The 13,690-nt window shown below is 49.9% G+C and overlaps 1 protein-coding gene across 1 annotated transcript in view; it reads left to right on the forward strand.

Moving 5' to 3' along the window:
- Positions 1 to 6: 6 nt before the first annotated feature.
- Positions 7 to 13,690, forward strand: part of LOC311122476 (dedicator of cytokinesis protein 1-like) — a gene marked incomplete at its 3' end in the record, with an annotated part of 67,813 nt that continues 54,129 nt past the window's right edge. Inside the window, exons 1-2 of the mRNA XM_084196824.1 lie at positions 7 to 128; positions 10,359 to 10,467. Of these exons, the coding sequence (XP_084052950.1) occupies positions 70 to 128; positions 10,359 to 10,467 (168 nt within the window). The 5' untranslated portion in view covers positions 7 to 69. The remainder of the gene's footprint in view (positions 129 to 10,358; positions 10,468 to 13,690) is intronic.

Raw genomic sequence — 13,690 nt, forward strand, 5'->3', positions numbered from 1 at the left:
AAGCTGACCAAGGTTCTGAAGAACTATGTGGAGAATGCAGAGAAGCTGACGGAACAGCTGCTGAAAGCCATGAAAGCTCTGGAGTACATCTTCAAGTTCATAGTGCGCTCCAGGGTCCTCTTCAACCAGTAAGTACACACACGCAGACACACGCAGACACACGCACGCACGCACGCACGCACACACACACACGCAGACACACACACGCAGACACACGCACGCACACACACACACACACACCCCTACACACACACCCCTACACACCGCTCTGCTCAGAGCGTTCATGTGAATAATATGACTTCAGGGGTTGATTAGTCAGTCTCTGTATCCGTTTCCTTTTGTAAATATGTAAATATTGACAGTAGGAACTAAGTGATATGTAGACAGGCTAATAGGCTTCACAAAGTATTCAAACCCCTTGACTTATTCTACATTTTGTTGTTTTACAGCTTCAATTTCAATTGGATTAAATCGATTTTACCACCCATCTACACACAACATACCCCATAATGACAAAGTTATTTTTTGGTGACATTTTTGCAAATCTATTGAAAATGAAATACAGAAATATCTCATTTACATAAGTATTCACACCCCTGAGTCAATACATGTTAGAATCACCTTTTGCAGCGATTACAGCTGTGAGTCTTTCTGGGTAAGTCTCTAAGAGCTTTGCCCACCTGGATTGTACAATATTTGCATTTTTTTTTTTCATTCTTCAAGCTCTGTCAAGTTGGTGGTTGATCATTGCTAGCCAGTCATTTTCAAGTCTTGCCATAGATTTTCAAGCCGATTTAAGTCAAAACTGTAACTAGGCCACTCGGTAACATTCAATGTCGTCTTGATAAGCAACTCCAGTGTATATTTGGCCTTGTGTTTGAGGTTATTGTCCTGCTGTAAGGTGAATTTGTCTCCCAGTATCTGTTGAAAAGCAGACTGAACCAGGTGGAAGGGGTGTATCAAGGGGATAATAATCATCTGAAGGCACTGTAGATCGTATGGATGTGTTGTGTCTCCGTTACTCTCCCCCTCATAAAAGAACAATGTGCCATACAGTAACTACCACCATATAATAACTGACTTCACATTGACGCTACCAGTTCATGATCAAGCCATTTCCCGTATTTTCATATTTTTCAATCGATCAGGCTAGTTTCAGGCCATTATAGAGTTACAGTAGTTGGTGCAGGTTCATCACGTGACTAGCCTACAGGATGACCTTGGATGTATTCGTAATTTGGCAGAGGGAAACTTTTGAATGGATGATCATCTTTCTCCCACGTTGTGATGGTGGTCATCGTTTGGTGTTACATGTTGGATAGTATAATATACAGCACCAGTCAAAAGTTTGGACACACCTACTCATTCCAGGGTTTTTCTTTATTTTTACTATTTTCTACATTGTAGAACTTTTAACAAGGCACACCTGTTAATTGTAATGCATTCCAGGTGACTACCTCATGAAGCTGGTTGAGAGAATGCCAAGAGTGTGCAAAGCTGTCATCAAGGCAAAGGGTGGCTACTTTGAAGAATCTGAAATATAAAATATATTTGGATTCGTTTAACAATTTTTTGGTTACTACATGATTCCGTTTGTGTTATTTCATAGTTTTGATGTCTTCACTATTATTCTACAATGTAGAAAATTGTACAAATAAAGAAAAACCCTGGAATGAGTAGGTGTGTCCAAACTTTTGACTGGTGCTGTATGACCCAGGTCTAATTGAGAGTGTGGAGTTTGATTTGTCCTGCGATCCATCGCAGGAAAACCAATCTGTCCTTCAGCTCCACGAATCAGAACGGGGATGACTCTCTCCCACTGTGCCCTACTCTCCTGCTTGGAGGAGTGGGGACTGGGTGTGTGTAGTAGAACTCTCTCCCACTGTGCCCTACTCTCCTGCTTGGAGGAGTGGGGACTGGGTGTGTGTAGTAGAACTCTCTCCCACTGTGCCCTACTCTCCTGCTTGGAGGAGTGGGGACTGGGTGTGTGTAGTAGAACTCTCTCCCACTGTGTCCTACTCTCCTGCTTGGAGGAGTGGGGACTGGGTGTGTGTAGTAGAACTCTCTCCCACTGTGTCCTACTCTCCTGCTTGGAGGAGTGGGGACTGGGTGTGTGTAGTAGAACTCTCTCCCACTGTGTCCTACTCTCCTGCTTGGAGGAGTGGGGACTGGGTGTGTGTAGTAGAACTCTCTCCCACTGTGTCCTACTCTCCTGCTTGGAGGAGTGGGGACTGGGTGTGTGTAGTAGAACTCTCTCCCACTGTGTCCTACTCTCCTGCTTGGAGGAGTGGGGACTGGGTGTGTGTAGTAGAACTCTCTCCCACTGTGTCCTACTCTCCTGCTTGGAGGAGTGGGGACTGGGGGTGTGTAGTAGAACTCTCTCCCACTGTGCCCTACTCTCCTGCTTGGAGGAGTGGGGACTGGGGGTGTGTAGTAGAACTCTCTCCCACTGTGTCCTACTCTCCTGCTTGGAGGAGTGGGGACTGGGTGTAGAACTCTCTCCAACTGTGTCCTACTCTCCTGCTTGGAGGAGTGAGGACTGGGTGTGTGTAGTAGAACTCTCTCCCACTGTGTCCTACTCTCCTGCTTGGAGGAGTGGGGACTGGGTGTGTGTAGTAGAACTCTCTCCCACTGTGTCCTACTCTCCTGCTTGGAGGAGTGGGGACTGGGTGTGTGTAGTAGAACTCTCTCCCACTGTGTCCTACTCTCCTGCTTGGAGGAGTGGGGACTGGGTGTGTGTAGTAGAACTCTCTCCCACTGTGTCCTACTCTCCTGCTTGGAGGAGTGAGGACTGGGTGTGTGTAGTAGAACTCTCTCCCACTGTGTCCTACTCTCCTGATTGGAGGAGTGAGGACTGGGTGTGTGTAGTAGAACTCTCTCCCACTGTGTCCTACTCTCCTGATTGGAGGAGTGAGGACTGGGTGTGTAGTAGTAGAACTCTCTCCCACTGTGTCCTACTCTCCTGCTTGGAGGAGTGGGGACTGGGTGTGTGTAGTAGAACTCTCTCCCACTGTGTCCTACTCTCCTGCTTGGAGGAGTGGGGACTGGGTGTGTGTAGTAGAACTCTCTCCCACTGTGTCCTACTCTCCTGCTTGGAGGAGTGAGGACTGGGTGTGTGTAGTAGAACTCTCTCCCACTGTGTCCTACTCTCCTGCTTGGAGGAGTGGGGACTGGGGGTGTGTAGTAGAACTCTCTCCCACTGTGCCCTACTCTCCTGCTTGGAGGAGTGGGGACTGGGGGTGTGTAGTAGAACTCTCTCCCACTGTGTCCTACTCTCCTGCTTGGAGGAGTGGGGACTGGGTGTAGAACTCTCTCCAACTGTGTCCTACTCTCCTGCTTGGAGGAGTGAGGACTGGGTGTGTGTAGTAGAACTCTCTCCCACTGTGTCCTACTCTCCTGCTTGGAGGAGTGGGGACTGGGTGTGTGTAGTAGAACTCTCTCCCACTGTGTCCTACTCTCCTGCTTGGAGGAGTGGGGACTGGGTGTGTGTAGTAGAACTCTCTCCCACTGTGTCCTACTCTCCTGCTTGGAGGAGTGGGGACTGGGTGTGTGTAGTAGAACTCTCTCCCACTGTGTCCTACTCTCCTGCTTGGAGGAGTGAGGACTGGGTGTGTGTAGTAGAACTCTCTCCCACTGTGTCCTACTCTCCTGATTGGAGGAGTGAGGACTGGGTGTGTGTAGTAGAACTCTCTCCCACTGTGTCCTACTCTCCTGATTGGAGGAGTGAGGACTGGGTGTGTAGTAGTAGAACTCTCTCCCACTGTGCCCTACTCTCCTGCTTGGAGGAGTGGGGACTGGGTGTGTAGTAGAACTCTCTCCCACTGTGCCCTACTCTCCTGCTTGGAGGAGTGAGGACTGGGTGTGTAGTAGAACTCTCTCCCACTGTGTCCTACTCTCCTGATTGGAGGAGTGAGGACTGGGTGTGTGTAGTAGAACTCTCTCCCACTGTGTCCTACTCTCCTGCTTGGAGGAGTGGGGACTGGGTGTGTGTAGTAGAACTCTCTCCCACTGTGTCCTACTCTCCTGCTTGGAGGAGTGGGGACTGGGTGTGTAGTAGTAGATGACAGGCAGACCAGACAGACAGACAGACAGACAGACAGACAGACAGACAGACAGACAGACAGACAGACAGACAGACAGACAGACAGACAGACAGACAGACAGTAACATACAGACATGGTTGTCAGGGCTCTGGCTGGCCAGCAGAACCCTTCTGCCATGCTAGAGGAGACACTGTAATCACATTATTTTCTCCTTGGAGGGAAAGCTGCTGCCTGGTTGGCTGGCTGTGATTGGCATGGTAGTCCTGTTCTGGCCCTGTGTTCTGGCCTGACTCTGACTGGCTGTGATTGGCATGGTAGTCCTGTTCTGGCCCTGTGTTCTGGCCTGACTCTGACTGGCTGTGATTGGCATGGTAGTCCTGTTCTGGACCTGTGTTCTGGCCTGACTCTGCCTGACTGGCTGTGATTGGCATGGTAGTCCTGTTCTGGCCGAAATGGCACACTACTCCCTATATAATGCAGTACTTTAGACCAAGGTCCATAGGGCTCATATAGTGAATAGGTTGTAGTCAGTCAGAGTCAGGCCAGAACACAGGGCCAGAACAGGACTACCATGCCAATCACAGCCAGTCAGTCAGAGTCGGGCCAGAACACAGGTCCAGAACAGGACTACCATGCCAATCACAGCCAGTCAGTCAGAGTCGGGCCAGAACACAGGTCCAGAACAGGACTACCATGCCAATCACAGCCAGTCAGTCAGAGTCAGGCCAGAACACAGGTCCAGAACAGGACTACCATGCCAATCACAGCCAGTCAGTCAGAGTCGGGCCAGAACAGGACTACCATGCCAATCACAGCCAGTCAACTGCTTGGTAGCACCACAGGGGAGAAGGAAGGAGGATTTCTGTAGTTGTTGTGAAACCTCAGAGCGACGCTTCAAATCCCATGGTTTCAGCCTGTAAGCCCCTTTAACTCAACAGTGACTATCCCCTATTCCCTATCCCTGTCTGTCTGTCTGTCTGTCTGTCTGTCTGTCTGTCTGTCTGTCTGTCTGTCTGTGTGATACATACTCTCCTCATGTAGATAGCAACTACCTGACCTGGGTTCAAATAGTAGTGGCTATCTGCACCAGGCAAGCTCAATCAAGCACATCTAAAGTGTTTGAAAGATATCAAATACTACTTGAACCCATGTATGGCAACCCTTCTGCATTACCCTGTCTGTGTCTGGATGTGGAACTAAACATGTCTTGTCCCCCTCAGCAGTGTAGGAGGAAGAAGAGGAAAGAGTGTCTTGTGTGTTACTCACTAATCACTAATAGACATCCATACGTTCCAGAGATGACACACATCATTAGTTTTATTGCCCCACAAAGCAGCTCATTTTCCAGTTCCATTCCCCATTTGGGGAGATGTACATGCATTGTGTGAGTGTGATAAAAGCCATGTTGTGGGGAGTAGAGATGAGAGAATAGAGGTCTTACTGTACTCTCCTGTCTTGCACTCTGACATGAAAGGAAAATATTTCCCTTCATTGTTTTCTGAGCCTTGCTCTGTGACTGCTAGCTGTGCAGATCCTGCCTCCATAAAAAGGGTTATAGTGCAGATTCTGCCTCCATATAAAGGGTTACAGTGCAGATTCTGCCTCCATTTACATTACATTTACATTTACGTCATTTAGCAGACGCTCTTATCCAGAGCGACTTACAAATTGGTGCATTCATCTTATAGCCAGTGGGATAACCACTTTACAAAGTTTTTTTGTTTATTTTATTATTAATTTTTTATTTTTTTGGGGGGTGGGTGGGTTGGGGTAAGGGTAAGAAGGAGAGGATTATCCTATCCCAGGTATTCCTTAAAGAGGTGGGGTTTCAAATGTCTCCGGAAGGTGGTGAGTGTCTCCGCTGTCCTGGCGTCGTGAGGGAGCTTGTTCCACCATTGGGGTGCCAGAGCAGCGAACAGTTTTGACTGGGCTGAGCGGGAACTATGCTTCCGCAGAGGTAGGGGAGCCAGCAGGCCAGAGGTGGATGAACGCAATGCCCTCGTTTGGGTGTAGGGACTGATCAGAGCCTGAAGGTACGGAGGTGCCGTTCCCCTCACAGCTCCGTAGGCAAGCACCATGGTCTTGTAGCAGATGCGAGCTTCAACTGGAAGCCAGTGGAGTGTGCGGAGGAGCGGGGTGACGTGAGAGAACTTGGGAAGGTTGAACACTAGACGGGCTGCGGCATTCTGGATGAGTTGTAGGGGTTTAATGGCACAGGCAGGGAGCCCAGCCAACAGCGAGTTGCAGTAATCCAGACGGGAGATGACAAGTGCCTGGATTAGGACCTGTGCCGCTTCCTGTGTAAGGCAGGGTCGTACTCTCCGAATGTTGTAGAGCATGAACCTACAGGATCGGGTCACCGCCTTGATGTTAGCGGAGAACGACAGGGTGTTGTCCAGGGTCACGCCAAGGCTCTTCGCACTCTGGGAGGAGGACACAACAGAGTTGTCAACCGTGATGGCGAGATCATGGAACAGGCAGTCCTTCCCCGGGAGGAAGAGCAGCTCCGTCTTGCCAAGGTTCAGCTTGAGGTGGTGATCCGTCATCCGCCTCCATATAAAGGGTTACAGTGCAGATTCTGCCTCCATACAAATCAAATGGAACTGGTGGTTGAGAGATCGACAACAACACACTATTAAAGCCTTAGACCAGGGGTTTTCAAATCTCACTCTACCAGGTCCTGATTACTGCTGGTTTTCTGTTCTACCTGATAATTAGCTGCACCCACCTGGTGTCTCAGGTCTAAATCAGCCCCTGATTAGAGGGGAACAATTGGAGAAAAACAAAGAGCAGTGGAACTGGCTTTGAGGTCCAGATGAATTTGAGGGCCTTAGCCTACAGTGCATCCAGAAAGTATTCAGACCCCTTGACTTTTTCCACATTTTGTAACATTACGGCCTTATTCAAAAATGCGCATTTATAAAATAGAAAAAAACTGAAATACCTTATTTACATAAGTATTCAGACCCTTTTGCTATGAGACTCGAAATTGAGCTCAGGTGCATCCTGTTTCCATTGATCATCCTTGAGATGTTTCTACAACCTTGATTGGAGTCCACCTGTGGTAAATTCAATTGATTGGACATGATTTGGAAAGGCACACACCTGTATATATAAGGTCCCACAGTTGATACTGCATGTCAGAGCAAAAACCAAGCCATGGTCAAACTGAGCAATCGGGGGAGAAGGGCCTTGGTCAGGGAGGTGACCAAGAACCCAATGGTCACTCTGACAGAGCTCCAGAGTTCCTCTGTGGAGATGGGAGAACCTTCCAGAAGGACAACCATCTCTGCAGCACTCCACCAATCAGGCCTTTATGGTAGAGTGGCCAGACTGAAGCCACTCCTCAGTAAAAGGCACATGACAGCCCGCTTGGAGTTTGCCAAAAGACACCTAAAGGACTCTGACTATGAGAAACAAGATTCTCTGGTCTGATGAAACCAAGATTGAACTCTTTGGCCTGAATGCCAAGCGTCACATCTGGAGGAAACATGGCACCATCCCTACGGTGAAGCATGGTGGTGGCAGCATCAAGCTGTGGGGATGTTTTTCAGCGGCAGGGACTGGGAGACTAGTCAGGATCGAGGGAAAGATGAACGGAGCAAAGTACAGAGAGATCCTTGATGAAAACCTGCTCCAGAGCGCTCAGGACCTCAGACTGGGGCGAAGGTTCACCTTCCAACAGGACAACGACCCTAAGCACACAGCCAAGAAAACGCAGGAGAGGCTTCGGGATAAGTCTTTGAATGTCCTTGAGTGGCCCAGCCAGAGCCCTGACTTGAACCCAAGGATTTCTGGAGAGACCTGAAAATAGCTGTGCAGCGACGCTCCCCATCCAACCTGACAGAGCTTGAGAGGATCTGCAGAGAAGAATGGGAGAAACTCCCCAAATACAGGTGTGCCAAGCTTGTAGCGTCATACCCAAGAAGACTCTAGGCTGTAATCGCTGCCAAAGGTGCTTCAATAAAGTACTGAGTAAAGGGTCTGAATACTTATGTAAATTTGATATTTCAGTAGTTTTTTTATATACATTTGCAAAAATGTCTAAAAACCTGTTTTTGCTTTGTCATTATGGGGTATTGTGTGTAGATTGATGAGGGGAAATAAACCATTTTAATCAATTTTAAAATAAGGCTGTAACGTAACAAAATGTGGAAAAAGTCAAGGGGTCTGAATACTTTCCGAATGCACAAACTATTATAAACTGGGGGATTTGAGCCCTGAATGCTGATTGGCTGAAAGCTTGTGGTATGACAACTTTTGACTGTTGTAATCATGTTGGTAACCAGTTTATAATAGCAATAAGACACCCCTGGGGTTTGTGGTAAACGGCCAGTATACCGCTGGCTAATGGCTGTATCCAGGCACTCCGTGTAGCGTTGTGCGTATCAACAGCCCTTAGCCACGGTATATTAGCCATATGCCACACCTCCTCTGGCCTTATTCCTTCATTATAAAACAGTTATAAAGCCTTGTACCTAGCGACCACATCACATCGTGTCAAAAATCACAGTAAATGAACAGTTGTTTCCCCCACATAAAGTATTCCATATTAACAGGCATCTCTTTTGGCCAAAACATGACATTATTTCATTATTTCCCCTACTTTTGGCACTGGCAGCAGGCAGTCACTCCAGGGGTGTAGCCTATTTGTTTTAAATGCTAATGATGACCAGCAATGATCAATGATGATGAATGTATTTTGATCTTGTTGGTATTTGCATGGAGAACCCATGCAGAGCACTGCAGTCTGTGGGCCTGGTTTGATGGTTAGGGAACAGTGACAGTCTGTGGGCCTGGTTTGATGGTTAGGGAACAGTGACAGTCTGTGGGCCTGGTTTGATGGTTAGGGAACAGTGACAGTCTGTGGGCCTGGTTTGATGGTTAGGGAACAGTGACAGTCTGTGGGCCTGGTTTGATGGTTAGGGAACAGTGACAGTCTGTGGGCCTGGTTCGATGGTTAGGGGAACAGTGACAGTCTGTGGGCCTGGTTTGATGCTTAGGGAACAGTGACAGTCTGTGGGCCTAGTTTGATGGTTAGGGAACAGTGACAGTCTGTGGGCCTGGTTTGATGGTTAGGGAACAGTGACAGTCTGTGGGCCTGGTTTGATGGTTAGGGAACAGTGACAGTCTGTGGGCCTGGTTTGATGGTTAGGGAACAGTGACAGTCTGTGGGCCTGGTTTGATGGTTAGGGAACAGTGACAGTCTGTGGGCCTGGTTTGATGGTTAGGGAACAGTGACAGTCTGTGGGCCTGGTTTGATGGTTAGGGAACAGTGACAGTCTGTGGGCCTGGTTTGATGGTTAGGGGAACAGTGACAGTCTGTGGGCCTGGTTTGATGGTTAGGGAACAGTGACAGTCTGTGGGCCTGGTTTGATGGTTAGGGAACAGTGACAGTCTGTGGGCCTGGTTTGATGGTTAGGGAACAGTGACAGTCTGTGGGCCTGGTTTGATGGTTAGGGAACAGTGACAGTCTGTGGGCCTGGTTTGATGGTTAGGGAACAGTGACAGTCTGTGGGCCTGGTTTGATGGTTAGGGAACAGTGACAGTCTGTGGGCCTGGTTTGATGGTTAGGGAACAGTGACAGTCTGTGGGCCTGGTTTGATGGTTAGGGAACAGTGACAGTCTGTGGGCCTGGTTTGATGGTTAGGGAACAGTGACAGTCTGTGGGCCTGGTTTGATGGTTAGGGAACAGTGACAGTCTGTGGGCCTGGTTTGATGGTTAGGGAACAGTGACAGTCTGTGGGCCTGGTTTGATGGTTAGGGAACAGTGACAGTCTGTGGGCCTGGTTTGATGGTTAGGGAACAGTGACAGTCTGTGGGCCTGGTTTGATGGTTAGGGAACAGTGACAGTCTGTGGGCCTGGTTTGATGGTTAGGGAACAGTGACAGAGAAGCGGTGAACTGGTGTACTGCCACAGGGGGCCTGTTTACATCTCTGTGTGAGCTAACAGGTCTCTGATTACATCTCTGTGTGAGCTAACAGGTCTCTGATTACATCTCTGTGTGAGCTAACAGGTCTCTGTTTACTTCTCTGTGTGAGCTAACAGCAGGTCTGATCGTGTGTGGAGGGACTTTATGTTAGGTCTCTTAATCATCTGTTAAAATTCCTCCTCTCCATCCCTCTCTCCTCTCTCCTCCCTCCCTCCCTCCCTCCCTCCGTCCCTCTCTCCCTCCCTCCCTCCGTCCCTCTCTCCCTCCCTCCGTCCCTCTCTCCTCTCTTCCCCCTCTCTCATCCCTCTCTCCATCCAACCCTCTTTCCTTCCTCTCTCTCCTCCCTCTCTCTCTCTCCATCCCTCTCTCCTCTCCTCCCCAGACTGTATGAGAACAAAGGAGAAGCAGACTTCATGGAGTCCTTGAGGAATCTCTTCACTTCCTTCAATGACATGATGAACATCAACTCTGAGAACACAGCCATGGTGAAGGTAGGACATCATTCATATAGTCTGTCTCTGCTTCAGAGTTATGCCTTTTGTGTTTCCATGGTATTCTATGCATTATGTCTCCCTGTGTACATCAGTGTCTATTCCCCATCTAATTTCCACAATGTCTCCATATATATCATGATCCCTTAGGGGTAAAGGACAATGTATCTCTTATGGTTGGCTGTGTGTTGTTCCCCTCTTTATTCATTGTCTCTCTGAATAGATCTCTCCATGTGCCTTCCTCCCATCTGTGTTCAGATGTATTTCTTCTGCAACTGTTATCTCTGTCTGTGTTCTCTGTCTGACCTGGTCTGTTCTGTGTCCCGGCGCTTCTCTCTCTCTCTCTCTGACCTGGCCTGTTCTGTGTTCCGGGGCCTCTCTCTCTCAATCTCTCTACTCTCTCTCTCGCACTCTCGCTCTCTCGCCTGTTCTGTGTCCTGGGGCATCTCTCTCTCTATGACCTGGCCTGTTCTGTGTCCCGGGGCATCTCTGCGTTCCTCCTCTTTAGCTCCTCCTCAAGGTATTTTCTTATCTCCCTCCCCCTCTCTCTCTCTCTCTCTCTCTCTCTCTCTCCATCTCCCTCTCTCTCCATCTCCCTCTCTCTCCATCTCTCTCTCTCTCCATCTCCCTCTCTCTCCATCTCCCTCTCTCTCCATCTCTCTCTCTCTCCATCTCCCTCTCTCTCCATCTCCCTCTCTCTCCATCTCCCTCTCTCTCCATCTCTCTCTCTCTCCATCTCCCTCTCTCTCCATCTCCCTCTCTCTCCATCTCTCTCTCTCCATCTCCCTCTCTCTCCATCTCTCTCTCTCTCCATCTCCCTCTCTCTCCATCTCCCTCTCTCTCCATCTCCCTCTCTCTCCATCTCTCTCTCTCTCCATCTCCCTCTCTCTCCATCTCCCCCTCTCTCCATCTCCCTCTCTCTCCATCTCTCTCTCTCTCCATCTCCCCCTCTCTCCATCTCCCTCTCTCTCCATCTCCCTCTCTCTCCATCTCTCTCTCTCTCCATCTCCCTCTCTCTCCATCTCCCCCTCTCTCCATCTCCCTCTCTCTCCATCTCTCTCTCTCTCCATCTCCCCCTCTCTCCATCTCCCTCTCTCTCCATCTCTCTCTCTCTCCATCTCCCCCTCTCTCCATCTCTCTCTCTCTCCATCTCCCCCTCTCTCCATCTCCCCCTCTCTCCATCTCTCTCTCTCCATCTCCCTCTCTCTCCATCTCTCTCTCTCTCCATCTCCCTCTCTCTCCATCTCCCCCTCTCTCCATCTCCCTCTCTCTCCATCTCTCTCTCTCTCCATCTCCCCCTCTCTCCATCTCCCCCTCTCTCCATCTCCCTCTCTCTCCATCTCCCTCTCTCTCCATCTCTCTCTCTCTCCATCTCCCTCTCTCTCCATCTCCCTCTCTCTCCATCTCTCTCTCTCTCCATCTCCCCCTCTCTCCATCTCCCTCTCTCTCCATCTCCCTCTCTCTCCATCTCTCTCTCTCTCCATCTCCCTCTCTCTCCATCTCCCTCTCTCTCCATCTCCCTCTCTCTCCATCTCCCTCTCTCTCCATCTCCCCCTCTCTCCATCTCCCCCTCTCTCCATCTCCCTCTCTCTCCATCTCTCTCTCTCTCCATCTCCCTCTCTCTCCATCTCCCCCTCTCTCCATCTCCCTCTCTCTCCATCTCTCTCTCTCTCCATCTCCCCCTCTCTCCATCTCCCCCTCTCTCCATCTCTCTCTCTCTCCATCTCCCCCTCTCTCCATCTCCCTCTCTCTCCATCTCCCCCTCTCTCCATCTCTCTCTCTCTCCATCTCCCCCTCTCTCCATCTCTCTCTCTCTCCATCTCCCCCTCTCTCCATCTCCCTCTCTCTCCATCTCTCTCTCTCTCCATCTCCCTCTCTCTCCATCTCCCCCTCTCTCCATCTCCCCCTCTCTCCATCTCCCTCTCTCTCCATCTCTCTCTCTCTCCATCTCTCTCTCTCCATCTCCCTCTCTCTCCATCTCTCTCTCTCTCCATCTCCCTCTCTCTCCATCTCCCCCTCTCTCCATCTCCCTCTCTCTCCATCTCTCTCTCTCTCCATCTCCCCCTCTCTCCATCTCCCCCTCTCTCCATCTCTCTCTCTCTCCATCTCTCTCTCTCTCCATCTCCCTCTCTCTCCATCTCTCTCTCTCTCCATCTCCCTCTCTCTCCATCTCCCCCTCTCTCCATCTCCCTCTCTCTCCATCTCCCTCTCTCTCCATCTCCCCCTCTCTCCATCTCCCCCTCTCTCTCCATCTCTCTCTCTCTCCATCTCTCTCTCTCTCCATCTCCCCCTCTCTCCATCTCCCCCTCTCTCCATCTCTCTCTCCATCTCCCCCTCTCTCCATCTCCCTCTCTCTCCATCTGTCTTTCTCTCCATCTCCCCCTCTCTCCATCTCTCTCTCTCTCCATCTGTCTTTCTCACTCTTGCCCTCTTTCTCTCTCCTCTCTCTAAAACACGTGCAGCACCACTCCCCCCCCCCCCCCCCCCCCCCCCACACACACACACACACACACACTCAGGGTCATCTAAAAGCCATATAAGAGGCCTCCAGCCAATAAGAAGCCAGTAGCTGTGTAGTTGGGTTTGATATTAACTAAATTAAAAATGGATCTTGAGAAACCGGGGTTAAGAGAGGGAGGGAGGGAGGTGTTGGATCCTAGTGGAGACCAGCCTGACCAGCCTGAGAGGCACCCCTCTAACACACACAGCATCCGGCTGAACATCTGGACACACACACACACACACACACACACACACACACACACACACACACACACACACACACACACACACAACCCCCCCAGCCCCCCGTCCCCAGGGGTCGTTGGTACAGGGCTGCTTGCCACACATCACAACACCACTAATATGGTTGTATATAGTACCGTGTGTCACGGCCCAACAGGTGTGACTGTATCACTTAAGGATACTGTAAGTAATACCTCCTTTTACTAGGCCTTTTGGAAGTCTTCTAACAGAGTTGAATTGTTGCCCCGTTGGAAGTGCTCCTTATAAACGGGTTGTTTTATCTTCAATAGCTGTGTCCCTAATGGCACCTTAGTTTCTGTTTCCTTATGGGCTCTGGTCAAAAGTAGGGCACTTATGTAGTGGGCTCCCGAGTGGCGCAGCGGTCTAAGGCACTGCATCTCAGTGCTTGAGGCGTCACTACAGACCCCCCTGGTTCGCTTCCAGGCTGTATCACAACCGGCCGTGATTGGGAGTCCCA

Source organism: Coregonus lavaretus, assembly GCF_964263955.1.
Source record: "Coregonus lavaretus genome assembly, contig: HAP1_SCAFFOLD_523, whole genome shotgun sequence".
NCBI classification, from domain to species: domain Eukaryota; kingdom Metazoa; phylum Chordata; class Actinopteri; order Salmoniformes; family Salmonidae; genus Coregonus; species Coregonus lavaretus.